Here is a 19,580-nt window from a genome sequence, read left to right on the forward strand (position 1 = left end):
GCCAAAAGGGGCAAGAAGCCGACAGGCGAGCGGTGGTTCCGAGGTCCTGTCGTGTACCAAGACGGGAGGATCCGACCAGAAAAGACGGGCAAATCTCGATCTCAATTTCAAGATTCTGGGCAATCAGCGGCCACCGATGCCCCGTACTCGGTACAACCAAATACAAAAGTGGCCGCTAAGTGGGTCCGATTGAGTGACTGGCAGATGTGGGCACTAAGAAAGAGCGAAAGATTAATCTGGATTGGGGAAAGCCAGAAAGCATTGATCCACGGTCGAGAATTCGGGGCGGCTGAATCTTGAGACACGACTCGGAAGGGCCGGCACATACTATAGGTTGTCTTTTCCGATGATTAATGTTTTCTAGTGTATAAGTACAGAGAAAGCGACAGAGAAAATTGCAGGTGTCATGCCAGCTGGATATGTAAAGACTTGCTGGGGAAGGGGATGAGCGACGATCCCCATGGGACACTCCGAGCTCGCAAGTGCAGATCGCCCAGCCCAACCAGATCGGCAAAATCAAGCGGTACCCTAATCAGTAGATGAAGGGCCGATCCACGTTCATGCGTGCAATAATACGGATAGTCCATAGCCGAGTTGTTCGTGTATTTGCTGTGTCCAGGCATGGTCATCGCGAAGAGTATGAAAAAAGAATGCAAGTCGCAGCCAAAGAAAACTATATCATGCTGATCAAAACGAACACAATAACGCCTTGTAATGCAATTCCGCAAGTCTTTGCCCAGCGAACACAGGGAACCTCGATGCGAGGCGATGCGATGCGATGCGACGAATACCAGGTGCAGCGAGACAGGTCGAAGACAAGAAAACCAAGATACCACCTCCCCAAAAAAAACCCACAACCTGAGATCCCCGTGTACCCCAGTTTTTCCATGTAATTCCCAGCAAAAAAAAAAGAGACGCAACACGCTTTCGTATAATAATAATAAAAGTTAAAAGGGTATCAAAAATGGTCCGATCAATGTCTTTCTCTGTGCCCGCCGACGAGAAGACAGAAAAGAAAAAGAACTCTGGAAACCCAAACACATTGCAAAAAAAAAAAAAAAAAAAAAGGATTGCCAGTCTATTCAAGCGTGCCGTGTACTTCAACCCATGACTCGTAAATGGGAAGGGCACAACCCCTTCCCGGTCGTAATCGGAATGAACGCTTGCCGATGTCGTGTAACATTTGAATCCAGACGGAACAAAAGAAAGATAGGCCGTGATCGAGAAAGCTTAACCCGATGGCTGAGCTTCCTATATGCGCATGGTGACGTCTACTGCGGCGAAGTCGTCTCGATGTCGCTGAAAGGAGACTGCCGTTGAGAATCGGTGTCGGTGGTGCCGCTTCGCATTTGATTGCGAAGGGCAGGGAGCTGTCGCCGCCTGGCGTTGATAAACCAATTACTGATCTGTAGTCTCATTGTTAGCAACGGTATATTCGATTGATAACCAACGAGGCGAGACATACTTGGCTGATCGACAAGCCCGTCCGAGTCATGAACATCTGCTTATCTTCCTCGCTTGGGTATGGATGATCCAGATGCTCATGGAACCAGGCTCGTAGTATATCCGTGACCGGCTTGGGGAGATTGCCCCTTCGGCGCTTGGTCTTGGGATCTATCGGGTCCCCCATAATACCGAAGTTTGCCTGCTGAGGATGGCCCATCATTTGTGAAGGCATCGGCTCTCCTTCGCCGTGGTATGGCATGGCGTGGCCATATGGTGACGGAGGATGATGCATCATGGGCGGCCCTCTGCCTGCTAGGTAGGGGTCCGCACGGGGATCGACCGGGGGCTGTCCACCTCGATAGTCCTGCGCACCGAAGGGGTCGGATCGTGGAGGCACCCTGCTATCCGGGTAAACTTTACTCGGCGCGCTCACGCCTGGCTGGAGATCCCGAATCGGCGGTAGAATAGGACTTGGTCCACGTGCTGCGGCAAAGCGTGGTGCTGTCGGCGACGGATTCTCGCCATGTCGCATTTGTAGGTGACCTTGGTCTGGCATGTGTCGGGAAGGGTGTTGTTCGCCAGACCGGGAAACGGCATATTCGCGGTGCGGATCCCCATATCCCATTTTTGATGGCGGCGCATTTGTGGCATATGGAATAGATCGAGGATCGGCCATCTCATGGCCAGAAACTGGGCGTTCTTGCGATTGTTGCGATTGGTGACGTGGGGAGGTATAGTATGCAGTAGAGTCGATTTCTTCGTGGAGGTGAGGAGGAAGAAGCTATAGTCGGCGTATTAGCTAGCTTGCCAACAAGAGACACACCCAAAAAAAAGAATACTCACTTCTCGAAATGAGGGAAGAGTCTGAGAGGAATGACTGGCTGGTGGCAGCCGATTTGCGTACGAAATGGCCATATCGGTATCGTCGTCCTTCTCACGGGACTGTGACATGAACGAGGTATTGGGCGGAGAGGGAGACCAAGCTAGCAAGATGCGACAAAGAAAGATCAAGGACTAAATTCGCAAGGGGGAGTCAGAAACGAGAACATAAAAGCGCCGTCAGACGGTCGCGATAGTAAGCATGCACACCAGGCCTCCAAGCCACACACCAAGGCTGGGGGGGGGGGAGGGAGGCAAGGAATGGGGCAAAGGCGAGCGAGCGACTGACCTGGAAACTGGGCCGACTTTACGTTGGCATGGCCCCGATCACCAGCGCGGTATTATGCAAGGTTGGGGAATGGAAGTCAAGTAGGGCAGGACGGAAATGCACGTCCTTTTGATTCCCAATAATGCAGGGTCTTTGTACATTTAAAATAAAATCGTAAAACATATTCCGACCCAGCTGTTATAAGTCCATGGAAAAGCAAGAACCAGGGGGGGGGGGGGGGGGGGGGGGGGGGCCAGAAAAATGACGATCGTGGACTGCTGGTGGGTACAGGGAACCACAAACTACGCCGCACCGAGCCGGCCACCATTCAGCATGCCGGGGCGGAGAAGAGGGGTGCAAATCAAGAACCCTCTGGCGCGGCTTAAGGTTGTCCTTGACAGACAGCGCCAAGGATCGATGATGGTTCCTGTCAGCACGAAGTCAGACTAAGTGGGATGGGATGGTTTTTTAGTGCCAGGATCTATCAGGTGGCGCTGAAGCCCTCACGAACCCCTCCTCCTTTCCCAGTTCTTGCCCCCATGTTGTCCCGGACCGAATCAAAAAGAAAACATTATTATTATGTATCTCGATCGTGTTCTCTGGCCCCGAGATGCGAACTCATGGATCCCCTGATCTGCTAAATGTGACGGCATCCTCGGATTGGGAGATCCCACCCTCCCTGCCCGCTAAGTGCAAACCTAATAATTGCACCGATCCGACATGACATGTACGGTAAAAGCCCCGGGGGTCTGGTTAGGCTATTGTGAGTGTGCATCATTGATTACTAGGGGCCGCCGACCTGGAACGCGGCCGTGCTCCGGGGAGGAACCGGTCCCCAACATGAGTCGGTCGTGCCTGAGTCAAGCGAAGTTAATTAATTCAAATCATGTCCCAAAGAATGAGATCCCCCTTCGTTGCTATTTGCGGTGGGGATGTCAGTGGCAGAACGATGGGCGGAGGGCGGAGCTGATCAGGTTCGAAGGATTTCACGCAGCGAACAGGGATTGCCCACACCCCAATGATGTATTGGGACTCAGTGGTACGGTAAAAGTCAAATCACAGTTCTCTCCAAAAAAGGCTGGTGGATCTCCATCGAGGGCAGAGTCTCCGGGAGGAGCCCAAGGAAAAGATCGCCGGCGAACTCGGCCGGCAGAGGGCCCACCACGCAAGCTGGTGACAGAAGAAAAGGGCATCCATCGATCGCAAGCTTGGTTCTGTTCCCTTTTGCCAGGCCCAGGGAAAACGGCTAGAAGGATGGCACTTGCGCGGGATCCCAAACCATGGAAACTTCTCATCGGGGGGGAATGCGATCGATCGATCGATCCACGACTGTGGAAGGGAGCCTTGCGGTAGAGGGGCTGGAGGTGGCATCCATGGTGGGAGTGGTCTTCTTGGCGATGGCTTTTGACCGAGGCCAGGACAGGGATGAGCAGATCGCTCTAGTACCGGCAGGGTTCTTCAATTCGGCGTCTCCACTTCCTTCGAGATGAACCACCCACCCGGCTTGTGGCGCGGATCCACGCGCCTTTCATTGCTCCGTGTCAGATCGTACGTCAGATCCAGTAGTCTGACGCGTGTGATGACTTCTTGGTATGTAGTTGGGGCTGGCCGTTCGTGCATATGATATCTCGTCCGCTAGGGAACAATTAGGAAGGAGGGTCAGGAGGGGGGGAGGAGGAGGAGGAGAGGGGAAACAGGGCATGGTTGGGTAAGAACTGACGTGTTGGTGCCCGGGATTAGTTAGTTGGGTAGTGATTTGATTAGTTAACTCTACTTGTTAGCTAGCTTTACCCCTCGATGTGACATGCGGATGACATTGCTAGATGCGCTAGTCCTGTTGGCCGGGTCCATTATTGATTTTCGGGGCCCCTAATCCTTCGATCCTTTGCCACGCGAGAGTGATTTTCGCCGCCCCAGAGTTCCTCTTACTTTTTCGGATCGACTGACTCTATTGTAAAACCGGGTTTGGCCCCCATTCCGGACCGGAAAAGTCAGTCTTAGGGGGGTTGTGGAGCCCATTTCAGCCTGACAATAATACATGGCGCAGAGGCTCCGGCTCGCGCTAGTATTCCCGAACAATGAATGACTGAATCTGAGATGCGCTGTGGGTCAGATGCAATAATCGCTGTGGGATCCACGATTCGACACTCAGACATGTCCAATCAAGGCATGGCTCCGATCGAGACCGAAGTGTCCACTATTGGCTGGTCTCCGTTCCAGAAACAATACTCCGGTCTTTTCTGTCGGGCCTAGGTAACTCCAATACGTGCCTGAGCATGATCAAAAACTTGCAGACAGATAGCGATCGGAGAAGACCGTTCCAGCTCGAGTTGACACTCGCCTCCGGCCCAACCGAGTCGATTGCCGATCTGACAGTCTGCATCTCCCATCCCCAGGGATGATCTCCATTCCCCCGATCTTGCCATGATGGGAGAAGAAAAAAAAAAAATGGCCGCTCCGTCCCTTCGTCGTGGGCTGGACCGCCACGCGCGACGCGAGAGTCTAGTTCACCTAGCTCGGTCCACTTAGCCCTCGGCTGACGGACGCGAGTGCGGACTAGTATGGATGTATGAATTTCGGACCCAGCCTCATGGAAGCTTGGGATCGGCCGCGGTCCGCGTCGTGATTCGTCACGGTCTGCGATTTGGCTCCAAATGGGTCTCGGCTGGCAGCTGTGGCAGGCCCTGACATGCTGGGTAGTGGAATGCGCGCGCCATCTCCGCCTCTTTTTCCCCTCCCTCCTTGCTTCGCTTTGGGGGGTGGTTTCTGTTTCTTCTCTATTTTTATGTTTATTTTTTTCTCGGTCGTCTGTCGGCCTCCCCGAGCATCTTGTTTTTTTTTTTTTTTTTTTTTAGGAGAAAAGGTACGAAATGTGTGACGGCGTATGTGTCCCCTGGTTGCCACTACGCAGGCGCGCGATCAGGTGGAAATGGAATCTCAGGCGGGTCGACATGACATGCCTCTTGCTCTTCGCGGTCTAGCCCCATTCGCAAGATCCGAGATCTTGCATGAAATGGAGAAGGGATGCAGATCATCTTGGATCTGGCAGCAATGCCTATGTTTGTGCCCCCTTAGTTCAAGATTTACAGTATCTTCTGCAGCCGGGGAATGGAGATACCACCCCCCCCCCCCCCCCCCCCCCCCATAGGCGCGGGAAAACACCGTGGCGTAAATGTCCGCCCATGCAAAGAATTTGTCATTGTGCCGCGCCCATGTTTCCTCGTAGTTGGGACGGTAAGCCTTTTTTGGGCAGATGGGCCTTGATACCCAGTCGGAGCGACAAATCATCCCGCCGCTAAGGTAGGTAGACATGATAGTTCGCCTGGATCAAATAACTTAACTATAGTTAGTGCCCGTGATTTGTCATTTTCGGTCGTTTAACTATTTATCCAATTGGCTAGTTATAAGCGATCCTGAGATCTGTTTTGGCTTGAGATCTTAGAGATATAGTGTGCTCATTAGTGGCGGAACATCCCGATCCACTGCTTGATGTACTTTCCCCAACTGGATAACAATGCATCTACAGATTGCCAATGTTATTCTACAATATCAAGACCATTCCAAATAATCAACTTGACGCAATCACGACTTGAGGATTGAAAGTCGACAGATTGAAAGTCGACAGCATAGCTTTGCGCCAGTCTCATGGTGCCACAAAACTTTCAAGCGCCTATCCGGCCAGATGCATCATAGCTCGCCAGAATGAGCATGGTAAGATGACCAATTCTTAGAGGAAAAAGGCAGGTATCAATCAATTCCCATTCATGTATTCAGACCTCTATATCTAGGGAATCTTGGAAGATATACATATAAAAAGCCCCCACAAACGAGACAAAACAGATGAAAGGTCACAATGCATATGCTTCTTTTGCACTCACCAGACAATCCACAAGATGGAGCCCAAATGCGAATGGGAAACCATTGATTCAAACCCGAAACAAAAACGAAACACGACAGATGGCCGCCTGCTAAATGTATGTACATGGACCAGGCGAAGAAAAGAGGCATTCATCATTGCGAAAGCGACACAACGTAGTCCGGGAGATCGAGAACCATGAGAGATTGGAACGAAAGGACATGTCGGACATGGTGATGAGAGGGTGGGGATATATACAGTCAGATGAGAGGTATTCTGCGAGCATGCTTTCAGATGTCGATGAATCGAGACTTGCATCTCCGTGCAAGGCTGTCGTCCATAGTCCAGCGATGTGACCAAGGTGCCAGGGAGCAACCATTCAGTCATTACCAGGTTTCCTGCATAAAGTCAGTCGAGATAATCCAGCGAGCACGGGTATAAAATCACTTACAGCAATATACTGCCCGGCTTCCTTCTTGCGCTGCCAGAACAGCTCCGCCTCCTTAGCGTTGAGATTACCCTTCGCCATAGCAACATCAATGAGCGACGCCTCAACACCCTCGCCCATTCCCTTGCCACTGCCGCAAACAAACACACGACCATCCAGGGCGTTGATCACAAACCAAACCAGATCAGCCTGATGGCGGACCTCTTCCTGGACGTAGCGGCTTTCGCCACGACGACTCTGCACAACGGTGCGCACTTTATCCTCGTGGACACCCCACTCGCCGCTATACAGCTCGTCGAGAAGCGAGTCGCGCACGCCCTGGAGCACCCAGACCTTGTTGGCGCAGTTGGCGGACTGCAGACGGCGCTGCACGAACCCTCGGAAGGGAGCGATGCCCACGCCGGCACCGATTAGGAGCATCGGCCCGTCGGAGGCGAATCGCGTGGCTAGCGGGTTGGCCATCAGGCCGCGAAACATGGGCACATGTACGTCAATTTTTTGGCCGGACTGCTCGGCCGCAATGGCTTGTTTGGCGAGCCGCTCGAGGAATCCGGATCCTGCGCCGGTGCGCATGCCGCCTCTCCAGTCGTCCGACTCGGCGACTGTCACGGCAACTTCGATTAATCGGCTGCACTCGGTGCCCTTGAATCGGCACGAGATGAGCGGATCCTGGGATAGAGAGTAGAAGCGGGGCATCAGGGTGTTGAGGACGGAGAGTAGGTGGTCGAGTGGTGGCTGCGCAGAAGGGAACGCGTGCAGCAGCTGGGAGAGGCTGATGTAAGAGGTTGTTCGGAGATCACAGAAGGCCCCCTGGCCCTGTGCGGATGAGAGATACTCGAGGATCTTCTTCTCGTTCGGCTCGGTCGTGTACTCGGCCAGCAGCCGGAACAGAGGCTTCGTCGGTGGATAGCTTTGGATATCTGAGCACCAGCTCAGAACCTCACGCCGGGTGGTGACCAGCTCCCTTGGCTTGTCATCACCCCAGATAGTCGGCCACCGGCCATTGGTGGTCCGCATAAGGACCCTCTTATCCCGCATGGAGTTGGGGATGCACAGCCGGTCAAGGATGTCCTCAACCTCCTCATCCTTGTTCTTCGGACACACACCAATGGCACCGCCGACGACAAAATCGACCATGCCACTCTCGGCGGGGTAATTGGTGACGTCAATATCGAAGTGATACGTGCGCTTCTCGGCGCCGCTCTTGGTCAACTCGCGCGCATGGTGAAGAGGTGCCCGATAGACCTCGTAGGGCGGATGCGGCTGCACAAACTGCGGTGGGTGATCTGACGGGCCGAGTGGGACATCGGCAGCGGTGGCCGGAGCCCGGGAGAAGAATACCGTCTTCTCAGGCAGAGGAGCAATATTGGAAAGCTGACTGTCCAGCATGAGGAGATCCAAGTTCAGTTTCAGACAAGCGAATGCCTTATTTGACGGTGTAGAAATCGAATTGAAGCCCGAGATAGGGCCATCCAGTCTGCGCAGCTGTTGACCTCGGCAACAACCCCCGCCGCAGCACGTAGATTGAATCTTCTGAGTGCCTCCAGAGCCCACATTCTCCAGGATCCGTCGCATATCCGTCGAATTTTGAGAGATCAGAACGGTCGATGCTCGACGTTGTCGGCCATTTGCAGTTTCTTCGGGCTCGTTGCTGGGCGGCGTGATGGGGGTTGCGGGAGAGCCCGAACGGGCGGAGTCGGTTTCTTGAGAAGACGCGGGGGATATCGACATGCCATTGAAACTGCTGTCGGTTACAGAGAGGGATCGGACACCGCGCGGTTCTTCGGGGATTGGGTTATCGGGGTGCGAGGTCGAGGACACGGGGAAGTCCTGGTAGGTGCTGTTTTTGCGGGCATGGGGCCCCTTGGAGGCCATGGTGGCCGACGGCATAATGTGCTCGGTTGTGGCGTGCACTGTAGGAGTGATGAGATTCACAGGACGTAGGGTCAAACGGGGGGTCACAGATTCTGTGACATACCCATTGAGGGGGTCCTTCGGGTTGTGCCGACGGCGGTTGGGGAGAACAGACGGCGGGCAGTCGGGAGGAAGTGAACCGACAAGCGAGCCGTAGTGGGACTTATATAACGTTGAGCCCTTTTGAGACACTGGACACCTATCATGAATTTAGGCAAAGAATCCGGGGCGGCGATGGGGGAAGAATAATTGTTGAGAAGAATGGTGGAAGCAGGAATCCATCAGATAAAGTGGCGAATTTCCGGGTCACTACATTCCGTTCCGTTATCTGATGATCATTTCCAAAGGACGGTCGCACCAATAGTTACAGATCGATACAACAGGGATTCTAGCTTAGGGATGTAGTTCTAATGTTATCGAGATCGACGGTGCAGCTAGCAGATCCAGTGCTGACACGCCGTCCTTCTATCGGAACAACCTGCACACTTCTTCCCGGTCGCATCGACCGATCCCTCCATAAGAGGATGGCGGGTGTTCTGAACCACGATAGTTAATTAGCATTCGAGCTCGGGCTGTTACCTCTATTCCTGTCCTTCCCCCATTATCCACATCCCAGTAAGCAAGAAAGACGGTGTGTTCGTGCCGCTAGCCGGTCCAGTGATCGGCTAGAGACCCGGACGGCCTGGAATAATGGGGACGGTCCCGCCGTTGCGCCGCAAGTGGGTTGTGTCCAGACAGACGGGACTCCATTACCTCCCTAGGGAGCTTTTGGAACAGGCATAGCTAGTTCGGACTCCAAAAAGGAATATATTCTACATCCAGGTAGAAAGTCTCAGACAAGCGCAATCAGATAATTATGATTTCAATCAGATAAATCAGCCCGGCCGGATCCTGGACCGGGATCTGGGGTCGCTCCACGTCATACATACTTCATCCGCAAGAGGACTGCCCTATATGTTACTATGAACGGAGACGCGAAGATACCCTAAACTAAATACCAGGACAACCAACAGCAAACGCGTCTATACCTATACATAAGACACTGTCTGCCCGGCAAGTCTAGTGCCCGAGATATATATTGTCGTCGCAACTGTGACAGCAGTTTATATGAAGGGACAAATAAATAGTCCGACATCACCAAAATAAAACGCCGCGCCATGTATATACGCCACACTATGTACAACATAGAAACGATATCGAATCGCCACCAGTATCCCACATCTATCGCGAAGAAGTGGGCCGTCTCAAAGGATGGGCCTCGGTGTTGAACACGTAGTCGTCGAGACTCACGAGATTGGGCTCCGAAAAGGTGAGATAGAAATACTTGAGCGTCTCCGCGGTCCAGAAGCTCTCCATCTCGTCTTTCTTCACGGGCTCATCATCCCGCACGTCGTGGACGGCGGAATGGCCGAAGTTGGTGCGAGTGATCGCGTCGACGTTCTTGAACATGCGCCATGCGGCGTCTTGGTAGAACTGGTCTCCTGAGATGCGCCACATGTAGAAGACGGATTCGATGGCCTCGGGTCTGGAAAGGACAAGGAGATGGGATTAGCGTGTGGCCATAATAATATACCAAAAGGCGGGAGGAAGACATACCTGAGTTTGTAGTTCGAATCGTGAACGTTGATGACTCCCGGCGGGAGTTTCTCGGATTTGACTCTGCTTCTTGCATACTCGGAATCGGAAGAAATTGTATTGAGCCACTTCTTCTCGTCCCAAGCACAGCTGTCCATGCTGTCGCAAGGAACCACTTTGAAATCCTCGGCCATGACGCCATGAGGGAACACATCGTAAGCCCAGATGCAGCCATCGGTCAGTCCACGAGCATAGTACATATCCTCTGGACGGTTGAAAAGCTTTGCGCCGAGGCCGATGGTCGCGCCGATGAAACAACTGAGATGCATTGCAGAGTAAGTGTGCGACGTAACGGGCCCCTTGGCGGAATTTGCTTTGACATCGGCCGAGAACAAAATGTGCTGGTCCTCATCCTTGGTCATGGCGCGGAAGACGAGGTGCTTTTTGATCGGCTCCATGGCGGATTCGTACATGCGGCGGTACTGGTCACTTGCGCCTCCAACCATGATATGCTCCTTGGGGAGGTACTCGTAGGTGGAATCCGCACAGGCGCCGATGCCGAAATCATTCCGCGTAAATTTCAGTGAGTTCGCGTCGACGAATTTGGGCCACAACCCAGGCAAGTTGGTGGTTTCCTGGGCGCGATCCAGCTCGTTCATAATCCGCTGGGCAGCATCGTAGTACTTCAGATCGCCGGTCAGTTGCGTGAGACGGGTGAATTCCACCGAAAAAGAACCCAGCTCTGCCATGACCGTAGCGGCACCCGGGTGAATTTCTCCGCCTTTGAGCGACCTATCGATGGGTTAGGTCATGTATTGCAACGACAGCTGGGAAAATCTTACGTGGCCCAGTTCCAACGCGCCTGAGGCATTCGGTTTTTCGTGTCAAAACAATCGTACAGCATGTCCGAGAGCTCAACGGCCTTTTTGAGGAGGATCGGATGTTTGCCCTTGCTCAGGTCGTACGCAGCCAGAAAACCACCCACATATCGGATGACGGTCTCGAAGACGTTGATATCGCGCTGTCTGGTGATGGTGAAATCGATATCCTCCAGAGCAATGAGTGCCTCTTTGAATTCCTTATCCAGTCCCATGATAATCAGAGTATCCAGCGAATCGACCAGCGTGGCGCCCCACCCACTGAAGGGATCCCGAAACCCACCGCTTGTTGGACTGACTTCGTCCCGAGACCAGGCATGTGTTTTGTATCCATTCCAGGCGTGCAGAAACGCTTCCTTGACTGCGTCTTGCTTCTTGACTCGTGCAGATCGTTGGCTCCATGTTTCGCGGGGGAAATCGTGTTGGATCTTGGGGAGGCGAGAATATTTGGTCGGCAGGACAAGATAGGAGTCGACCGGATGGTTGTACTCGTGCTTGGTCCAATGTTGTTGGCCTTCCTTGGGAGGCGGGCCCCGAACGGGTTCGGGTGGGTGAATTGGGCCCTGAAGGAACCGGTTGTAGACGAAAAAGCCGAGGAAAATGAGGATGACCGTTACGGCCAGGTTATATTTACTCCGTCGTCGGAAGAACATGGTGACGGCGACGGGCGGTTCAGTAAAGGAGTGACATGAGAAGGGTCGAGAAACGGCAGCATGCAGAACCGAGTGTGTGGTAACTCCCAGTCAATGCGAGAAAACAACAATCAAATCAAATCCAGTCAAATCAAGGGTAATGGTGTCATGAGAACCTGGGGGGCGACTTCTTTTTGGGGTCGCAATCCAGGGATAGAATAAGGTCCTGTGGATGCCATGTGGAGGATGCTGGGTGGATCGGGTGAAAAGGACGAAAGAGGCGTGAGTGGCTGTCTCGCGTGATCGTCAGGGAGGCGGTTTCAATTGGGGTCGATTGGCATGCGAGGGAAAGAAAGGGGTTCTGCAGGCCGTGGATGTACAGAGTCAGCTCAGAGAGCCGGTGGGAAAGACGCAGTCATCACGCAGCAAGGGCGAGGTGGTGGTGTTGGTGGTGTTGGTGGTAATAGTAATAAAAAACAACATCATCAACATCACCAGAATGGGGGCCAAGGCAGAATTATCCACTGCGAGTCTTGGCCTCTGCAGTGCAACCGGGATGAAACTACCCAAAGTCAGTCCAGGATGATTGTTGTGTTTGCCCTGTTTGCCCTGTTTGCACGGGATGAGGCCCAGCCCAGAACAACACTGCGAGCTTGACATCTCCAGTCATGCCAGGTACGGCTATGATTCACCCGTCACTCGATCCTGGCTGAGAGAATCATGCCTATCACCGGGTAATAATGCCACTCCCTACACAATCCTTCCCCCCTCCCAAACACCAATTGATCCATCCCTCCAGAGTCTACTTCGTCCCCTCCCACCCCAATGCCTCCACGGCACTAGGCACCATCACTGAGCGTCTGCGCTCCGCCTTCGTCGATGAAGACCTCACGCCGATCGGGCGCTGGGCTCTGGAACACAAGCTGATGCGCGACACCCCCGGGTGTCTTCCGGCCTCCGCCAATCCCGGACAGCAGACCTCCAAGCCACGATACATGCAGTTCCTATCGCTGTCGCACTACCCACATCATGGGTTCATCTACACGTCCGAGCCGCTAGAGAAACCCTTCCACCCACCGAACGCTGCGTCGCCGGTCCCGCCCTCATCAGCTGCAAGTCCCGGTGCCCACCCAATAAACTCCCCGGGAGTAGTTAATGCGACCCCCCAGTCCACTGGCAGTAATGCAGCCACGCCAGTCTCTCCCACCACCGACGCGATGCGCATGACTTCCGTCCCGCCCTCCGCATATAACACTCTCTTCCAACACTTCACCTATGCATGCCAGCCCTTCTGGTGCCACCGCCTGACCGTCGCCGTGCCCAACGGCGCCGTCTACGACATGGGTGATTTCCGCGTGCGGGTTGGGGATGTGCGCCAGACCTTCCCCGCGGCACGGGTGCGCGGAACAGTCGTTGAGATCGAATGGCGGGGTCCGTCAGTGATTGAGTCGTTGCCTTTGTCGGACGCGATTCCGGACGCGGATTCGGGGATTGATGTGTCTTTTGTGGCGATTGAGGAGTCCGATATCGACGCGGAGCTGGCTGCGACGGCGTCTTTGATCCGTGAGTTTTGGACACGGTTGCAGGTTGATGGGGGGCGCGAGTCGATTCTTGTTCCTAGTCTTGGGAAGGAGATCAAGGATCGATTGGCAAGTTGTAAGCGGCGGAGTGCGGTGCCTGCGGAGACGGCGTTGGAGAATGCGACGGTGCAAGAAGCGGACCCGGACCCGTATGCTGGGGCGGATCTGGCGAGACAGTATATGGAGGCACTCCGTTTTAACCGGTAATAGTTAGGATACGAACAATCATGAGATAGATACCTTTATCAAACGTTGTTTATGAACACTACCAATGATCTCGACCTGGACTAAACGAGATATCTGCAATGCAAAGTGCACGCTCGACCCTGAGATATCCAAGCAATAGCTTTCAATCACATCAGACTACAGATACCAGCACAAGGGCTGGGTAAAAATGAGAGAACAAAGGGGAAGAAAAGATCATCGTTAGGGAACCGCGACTTCAACTAGCATGGCATGGAAAGGAGACACAGAGAGAGATCATTTTTGCATCATGAGCTGGACGAACTCGTTGTCTGCGTGTCATGTTAGTATGCAAGACGGTAAATGTCTAGGATATGACTTACAGTCAATCCGGCCATCGCCATCCTGGTCAGCCTCGCGAATCATCTCATCCACCTCGTCGTCTGTCAGCTTCTCGCCGATGGAGGTCATGACGTGGCGCAGCTCGGCGGCGGAGATGAAGCCGTTATTGTCGCGATCGAAAACCTTGAACGCCTCCCGGATTTCCTCCTCGGAGTCGGTATCCTTCATCTTGCGGGCCATCATGGTGAGAAATTCTGGGAATACGTCAACCTTCTGTCTCTCTGTCTGACTTGCTCGTTGGGTGCGGGTTGCTTACCGGGGAAGTCGATGGTGCCGTTGTTATCGGCATCCACCTCGTTGATCATATCCTGCAGCTCCGACTCGGAGGGGTTCTGGCCCAGCGAGCGCATGACGGTGCCCAGCTCCTTGGTGGTGATCTGGCCTATTGGTGGAGTGTGTCAGTATCCTGGGTGGTGATTGATTCCCTCCGAAGAGAAAAAAAGAAAGAACTAACCATCGCCATCCTTGTCCTATTCATAGCAAGCAATGCTCGTCAGCAGATGGGACCCTCAATGCACATGGGAAATCACTCACAAACAGGGAGAAGGCCTCCTTGTACTCGGAGACCTGCTCTTCGGTCAGAGAGTCGGCCTGGGCAGATCGTTAGTCTGAGTGAGCGTTGTCTTTTGCCCCGCAAAGGCGGGGGGGTTGCGGCTGAAACAGAAAAAGGAGAATGGAAGGGTAATGCGCACCATGATGAGATAAGTGTATGGGGCGAATGGAAGGGAAGTGAAGGTAGAAAAGATCCAAGCCGGGGAGAGTTGGATTGGATGGTGATGGTGGGGGAGGAGGAGAGTGGGTTAAGGGGAAACACAATAAGGGCACCAACACAGCAGAATCCGTGCCTGGGAGTACGTAATCCGGGCGGTGAGTCTTGATTTTCAGCTACTAGTGCCAGCCCAACGCATCCTGTTCAGCCCTGTCGCTTGGCATTTCTTGTTTGAAACGCTTGTTGATGGGGGTCAAGCACGATGTACCAAAAGAAATCGTGAATCCTCAGTTACGGACGAGGGTTCTAGATTAAGAGCCTTGGAGCTCAAGGTGATGAAAGAGATGACGATAGGGCCTGGCGGATTCTAATATAGCCTCTTCGACGGACACGGGCGAAGACGCATTCCCTCATGCAGAAGCTGAATCAACTACTAAAAACTTGCTTCCAATACAGAGAACTTGAACCCGACGTGGAATCCGGGGTCTTGGCCGGTGAACAAGCAACCGCCTTCGTAGATGTCCCAAATCTACGACCCAACTTTTAGCAATTCCTGCATCATTATGACCAGGATCAGGCTGTTTGTTTGCCTTACCATGCATCCCGCGTTTCATATATCGATGCGGTGCGTCCATGGGACTCCTAAGATCACTCCCGGTGCTCGATAGATATTAGGTTGAATTCCGAGTGGCATTGGTCGCCGAGCAAGGGCCGACCCAAAACCGCATAGGTCGGGGCCACCTAAATCTTTAGGTATTCTGAGACCCCAGGACATGTAGATTATTGTCCCGTCTATGTCTACAATTTCCCTCGGAACAGGGTGTTGAAGGTCCTTCTCCTCAAAGTCGGTAACGACCGAATCATGGGAAGTACCGAGCATGATTTGTCTGCCTTTATATCTAATAGAAACAGGAGTAAGTAAGTTATGGAAACAGGCGAGTATAAACAGGGCCACAACCCAATATGTATAATTTGGCACTCCGTATGCAGATAATCCAATGCTAAAAATCGGCGCTGGAGAATGAATGCTATGACTGCTGAAGGCAGCCCCTCTACCGGGTTGCGGCGCAAGAACGTCAAAACACTCTCCCGTAATCGGGAATGTACAAGGCACCGGGGCCTGTCTTCAGGCCCATCGATGTAAACGTATCAAGTATAGATCTAGAGGGATCTCACTTCATGTCTCGTGCAAGCCACGCAGTTGAGGTGGATCCAAATCCCAACTTGCCTATGATTTGATATCGCTCTTTGGAGGACTTCCCCTATCCGATTAGAATAATTTGATCTAGAATTAAGATTGTTAAAGGTGATGTGGTCGCTGAAAGACTCGCGAAAGATGCCGTAGATCGGATGGAGCACTAGTCCGTATTGGGGAAAACCGCATACCGGCCCGTACAACCCCCGAGGACCAGCCCCTTCTCACGTGGAGCTTCAAGCTATCATCATCGTCATCCCCATCGTCGCGGTCTCTCACTACCACTGTCCCACCCAAGGATCCGGCGAACCATGACCCCCGAATTCCCCAGTCAATAATCCCGACATCCCTCGACGCCCCTCGGACCCACGATGTGGCGGGATCGCACCAACCTGTACGCACCTGTCCGTCAAATAATATGCCAGCTCACTAACATCGTCTCCCAAGTTACATCTCCTACCGCCAGTCGTTCACGCACCACCCGTCCAAAAAGCCCTTCTTCAATGGCTTCTCCGACGCAGCCTCCACCAACGAAGAAAGCCGCCGCTTGATCTCCGAGACCGGCGGCGGCTTCGAAGAAGATGGCGACATGGTTATTGAGATGGACCTCCTGCCGCCGCGCTGGGTCGATGTGCAGGATGAGGTGTCCGAGCTGCTGGCGGATATAGCCCAGAAATCATCGCAGCTCGACAAGCTGCACCAGAAACACCTGCTCCCCGGGTTTGGGGACGAAGAGGTCCGCAAGCAGGATGAGGGTGTGATCGAACGGTACACCCAGGATATCACCCGTGCGTTCCACGATTGCCAGAAGGCGATTCAGCGGATTGAGATGATGGTCCGCGAGTCGAAGCAGCAGGGGAGTGTGACTAGTGGGGAGGAGACTATGGCGCGGAACATTCAGATCTCGCTTGCAGCCCGGGTGCAGGAGTCTAGTGCGAGGTTCAGGAAGAAGCAGAGCACATACTTGAGGAGTATGGAATCACCACAATCTGGATATGTACAGATGGGACACTGGGCTAATATGTGTGTTAGAACTCCGAGACTTGGAAGGCATGGGAACACCGTTCGACCGCGCCCCCACCCCAGTGCAGAACCCATATACCGATCCGTCATTAATGGAGTCCGATGCGGACAAGTCCTTCTCACAAACGATGCTCATGCAGACGTCCCAACGCACAACAGGCCAAAACGACGCCGCCATCGCACAGCGAGAACGCGAAATCAACGATATCGCAAAGGGTATTATCGAGCTGTCTGATATATTTCGTGAGCTGCAGTCCATGGTCATCGATCAGGGAACCATGCTGGACCGCATAGACTACAATGTGGAGAAGATGGGCACGGAGGTAAAAGCGGCAGATAAGGAGATCAAGGTGGTATGTTTGGACATTTCCTTTCCCTCGCAGTGTTCCTCACAGGCAGGTCCCTACTAACACTATCCTTGCCAGGCTACGAGCTACCAACGCCGCACCACGAAACGAAAAGTCATGCTACTGCTATTCCTCGTGGTTGTGGGCTTGATCATTGTCCTGATTATCAAGCCCAAACGAAGTAGCGCTCCACCACCACCCTCTGATGATACCCAATCTTCCAACAATCTTCGGTCTGTCGTTGCCTCTACGAGTCGATTGAGACACCGCTCCTTGGCTCGGTTCGCGCGAGACCGATGGATGGATCCGGATATATTTCGATGAATACATGCCTTTTCGTTTTAGCGATAGTTAATGTGACTGGATATTGTCAATTGTACACACTTTTTGATACATATACATTAACTGTAGAAGAGAGACAACACTTGAATACCATCACTTCCTACAATTTCAATATTGTACACATCTCGATATATCAACCAGACACCTAGAATGCCTTGTCCAACCGGCGTGAACAGAATGGTTGTCGAAAGAAAGAAAAGAAAGAAAAAAAATACAACACAACTACTGCCCTCCCTCCTGAGCAAGCAGCTCAGCCACATCGGCATCCAAATCACCACCGGCAAACTGCGCATAGTCTTCCTCGCCATGTGCGGTTTTCCGTCGCTTGGCTCCTGCGCCATTGGCATGACTGAAGTCAAAATCGTTGCCGCCACCGGGAGAAATATTGGACAGATCGGGGAGAGCAGCGCCAGAGATTCCAGACAGGTCAAGAGTAGGCTCCTCCGTGAATGGAGCATGATGGTCTTGATCCGGCTTCGGAGATCCAACGGGCGTGATGGCTTCCACTGGGGGAGGAGTGAGAGCCTCGACTTCGGGACGACCGCCGTCCTCATCTTGCATGCTGTGATCTCCATGCTGCGCGCCAGAGGTCCCGTCCGTGGACAGACCGCGCATTATTGCATCCTCAACGTCGCGCTTCTTTGTGTCGGTCTGTGACTTCTTCTCCGAAAGGCTCGTGGCAAGTTCTTCTTCCTTTGATAGTTCCGAGCGGTTGGTAGCCAGGATTTTCTCGAGACCATCGATCAATGCGCGCCGCGACTTGATGACCTCTGACACTGAGCTCTCCGCGTTGGCAAGAGTTTTCAACAGCTGACTGAGACGGGCAGCATGCACTGGAGGAGTAGGGTGTGGGGTCTTTCCGTCGTTCATTTTCTCATACTCCATCTTTGCAGCTGTGGCCGAAGTGCTGGAGGTCATGGCGGCCTTGGTGAGGGCAACTTGCAGAGGCACAAGCGGTTGCAGTTCCGAGGGCGTAGACCCAGAGGACGAGTCTTTGAAGAGCGAGCCACCAAGCTGTTGTTTCTTGCCGGTAGAGCGTGACTTGTCGATCTCTGCGGGAGAGGGCATGAGCTTGCGAATGGACATGCGATGGAAACGACCTACCATTCACCCGAGTTTCCACTGCTTCCAAAATTGGACCCTCAAAGACATTGCGTTGTCTCCACACCTCCGTCACACGGCGAATCTTCTGCTGGATATCATTCGTAGCACCTTTGTAGGCCGTTGAGGTGGCTTCCACCACGATCTTGTCCATATTAGCTAACCCCACGTCTTGCGTGAGAGTAGGAAACTCACAGGAGAGAAGGCAATCAGAAAATCATCTTTTCCTCGCGCTTTTGATTGCTGCGCCACCTCTGTAGTCTGGTTAGCTACGAGTATCGCAGTGTTTCCAGAGAGCTTGTACCATTCGCCAGATAGATCAGGTTCAGTCGTTTGGGTGGGTTGGAATCGCGAATCTTCTGAAGCCAGATTTGGGCAGTGCGATCCGCATGGCGTCTAGTCGTTCCATCAGGGTCAGCAAGATTGCTTTTTCTAGCGTGCGATGTTTGCGTACCTATGAAACATGACCCACTGCGCGACAGTCACAATGCTCTCCTGGGTCTCATTCAGTGCAGACAGCTTTGCCTTGACGGCATCATCAGTGTAGGCCATGGCGACAATGTAGACAGATGTGCACTGGATGAATTGCCGTTCCTGCGGTAGAAGCAGGGTGCCACAAGGTGCGACTGGCAATGAGGAGCCGGGTGTAAGTGGGGCTGGTTTGGGAACTGAGGGCAATTGTTTGAGATTGAGGAGGAGTGAAAGATCTCAAACCCAGAGAGATGAATTGGAAGAGGAAAGGAAACGGGTGAAGTGAGTCGCAAGAAGACGTGATGGACCAGAAGCTCCAGACTGGCTGATG

General features: G+C 53.1%; 7 protein-coding genes across 7 annotated transcripts; 2 read left to right on the forward strand and 5 right to left on the reverse strand.

Moving 5' to 3' along the window:
• Positions 1–1,271: 1,271 nt before the first annotated feature.
• Positions 1,272–2,397, reverse strand: PFLUO_LOCUS6693 (homeodomain super; the record flags this gene model as incomplete). Its single annotated transcript, XM_073784260.1, has 3 exons — positions 1,272–1,406; positions 1,466–2,227; positions 2,290–2,397. 3 exons carry the CDS (start codon positions 2,395–2,397, stop codon positions 1,272–1,274), a joined length of 1,005 nt encoding a protein of 334 aa, XP_073640733.1.
• A 4,438-nt stretch (positions 2,398–6,835) lies between these two features.
• PFLUO_LOCUS6694 (uncharacterized protein) lies at positions 6,836–8,879 on the reverse strand (the record flags this gene model as incomplete). Its single annotated transcript, XM_073784261.1, has 3 exons — positions 6,836–6,847; positions 6,901–8,810; positions 8,876–8,879. The coding sequence occupies 3 exons, from the start codon at positions 8,877–8,879 to the stop codon at positions 6,836–6,838; spliced, it is 1,926 nt and encodes a 641-aa protein (XP_073640734.1).
• A 1,153-nt stretch (positions 8,880–10,032) lies between these two features.
• On the reverse strand, positions 10,033–11,917 carry PFLUO_LOCUS6695 (uncharacterized protein; the record flags this gene model as incomplete). Its single annotated transcript, XM_073784262.1, has 3 exons — positions 10,033–10,336; positions 10,408–11,178; positions 11,229–11,917. The coding sequence occupies 3 exons, from the start codon at positions 11,915–11,917 to the stop codon at positions 10,033–10,035; spliced, it is 1,764 nt and encodes a 587-aa protein (XP_073640735.1).
• A 699-nt stretch (positions 11,918–12,616) lies between these two features.
• Positions 12,617–13,683, forward strand: PFLUO_LOCUS6696 (uncharacterized protein; the record flags this gene model as incomplete). The annotated part of the gene is made up of 2 exons (XM_073784263.1): positions 12,617–12,630; positions 12,696–13,683. 2 exons carry the CDS (start codon positions 12,617–12,619, stop codon positions 13,681–13,683), a joined length of 1,002 nt encoding a protein of 333 aa, XP_073640736.1.
• A 273-nt stretch (positions 13,684–13,956) lies between these two features.
• On the reverse strand, positions 13,957–14,756 carry PFLUO_LOCUS6697 (Calmodulin; the record flags this gene model as incomplete). Its single annotated transcript, XM_073784264.1, has 6 exons — positions 13,957–13,991; positions 14,043–14,255; positions 14,318–14,443; positions 14,516–14,531; positions 14,596–14,652; positions 14,754–14,756. 6 exons carry the CDS (start codon positions 14,754–14,756, stop codon positions 13,957–13,959), a joined length of 450 nt encoding a protein of 149 aa, XP_073640737.1.
• A 1,580-nt stretch (positions 14,757–16,336) lies between these two features.
• Positions 16,337–17,659, forward strand: PFLUO_LOCUS6698 (t-SNARE affecting a late Golgi compartment protein 2; the record flags this gene model as incomplete). The annotated part of the gene is made up of 4 exons (XM_073784265.1): positions 16,337–16,359; positions 16,413–16,936; positions 16,998–17,341; positions 17,414–17,659. The coding sequence occupies 4 exons, from the start codon at positions 16,337–16,339 to the stop codon at positions 17,657–17,659; spliced, it is 1,137 nt and encodes a 378-aa protein (XP_073640738.1).
• A 240-nt stretch (positions 17,660–17,899) lies between these two features.
• Positions 17,900–19,330, reverse strand: PFLUO_LOCUS6699 (uncharacterized protein; the record flags this gene model as incomplete). The annotated part of the gene is made up of 5 exons (XM_073784267.1): positions 17,900–18,729; positions 18,782–18,923; positions 18,974–19,032; positions 19,083–19,174; positions 19,233–19,330. 5 exons carry the CDS (start codon positions 19,328–19,330, stop codon positions 17,900–17,902), a joined length of 1,221 nt encoding a protein of 406 aa, XP_073640739.1.
• Positions 19,331–19,580: the final 250 nt, after the last annotated feature.

Source organism: Penicillium psychrofluorescens (genome assembly GCF_964197705.1).
Source record: "Penicillium psychrofluorescens genome assembly, chromosome: 4".
NCBI lineage: Eukaryota > Fungi > Ascomycota > Eurotiomycetes > Eurotiales > Aspergillaceae > Penicillium > Penicillium psychrofluorescens.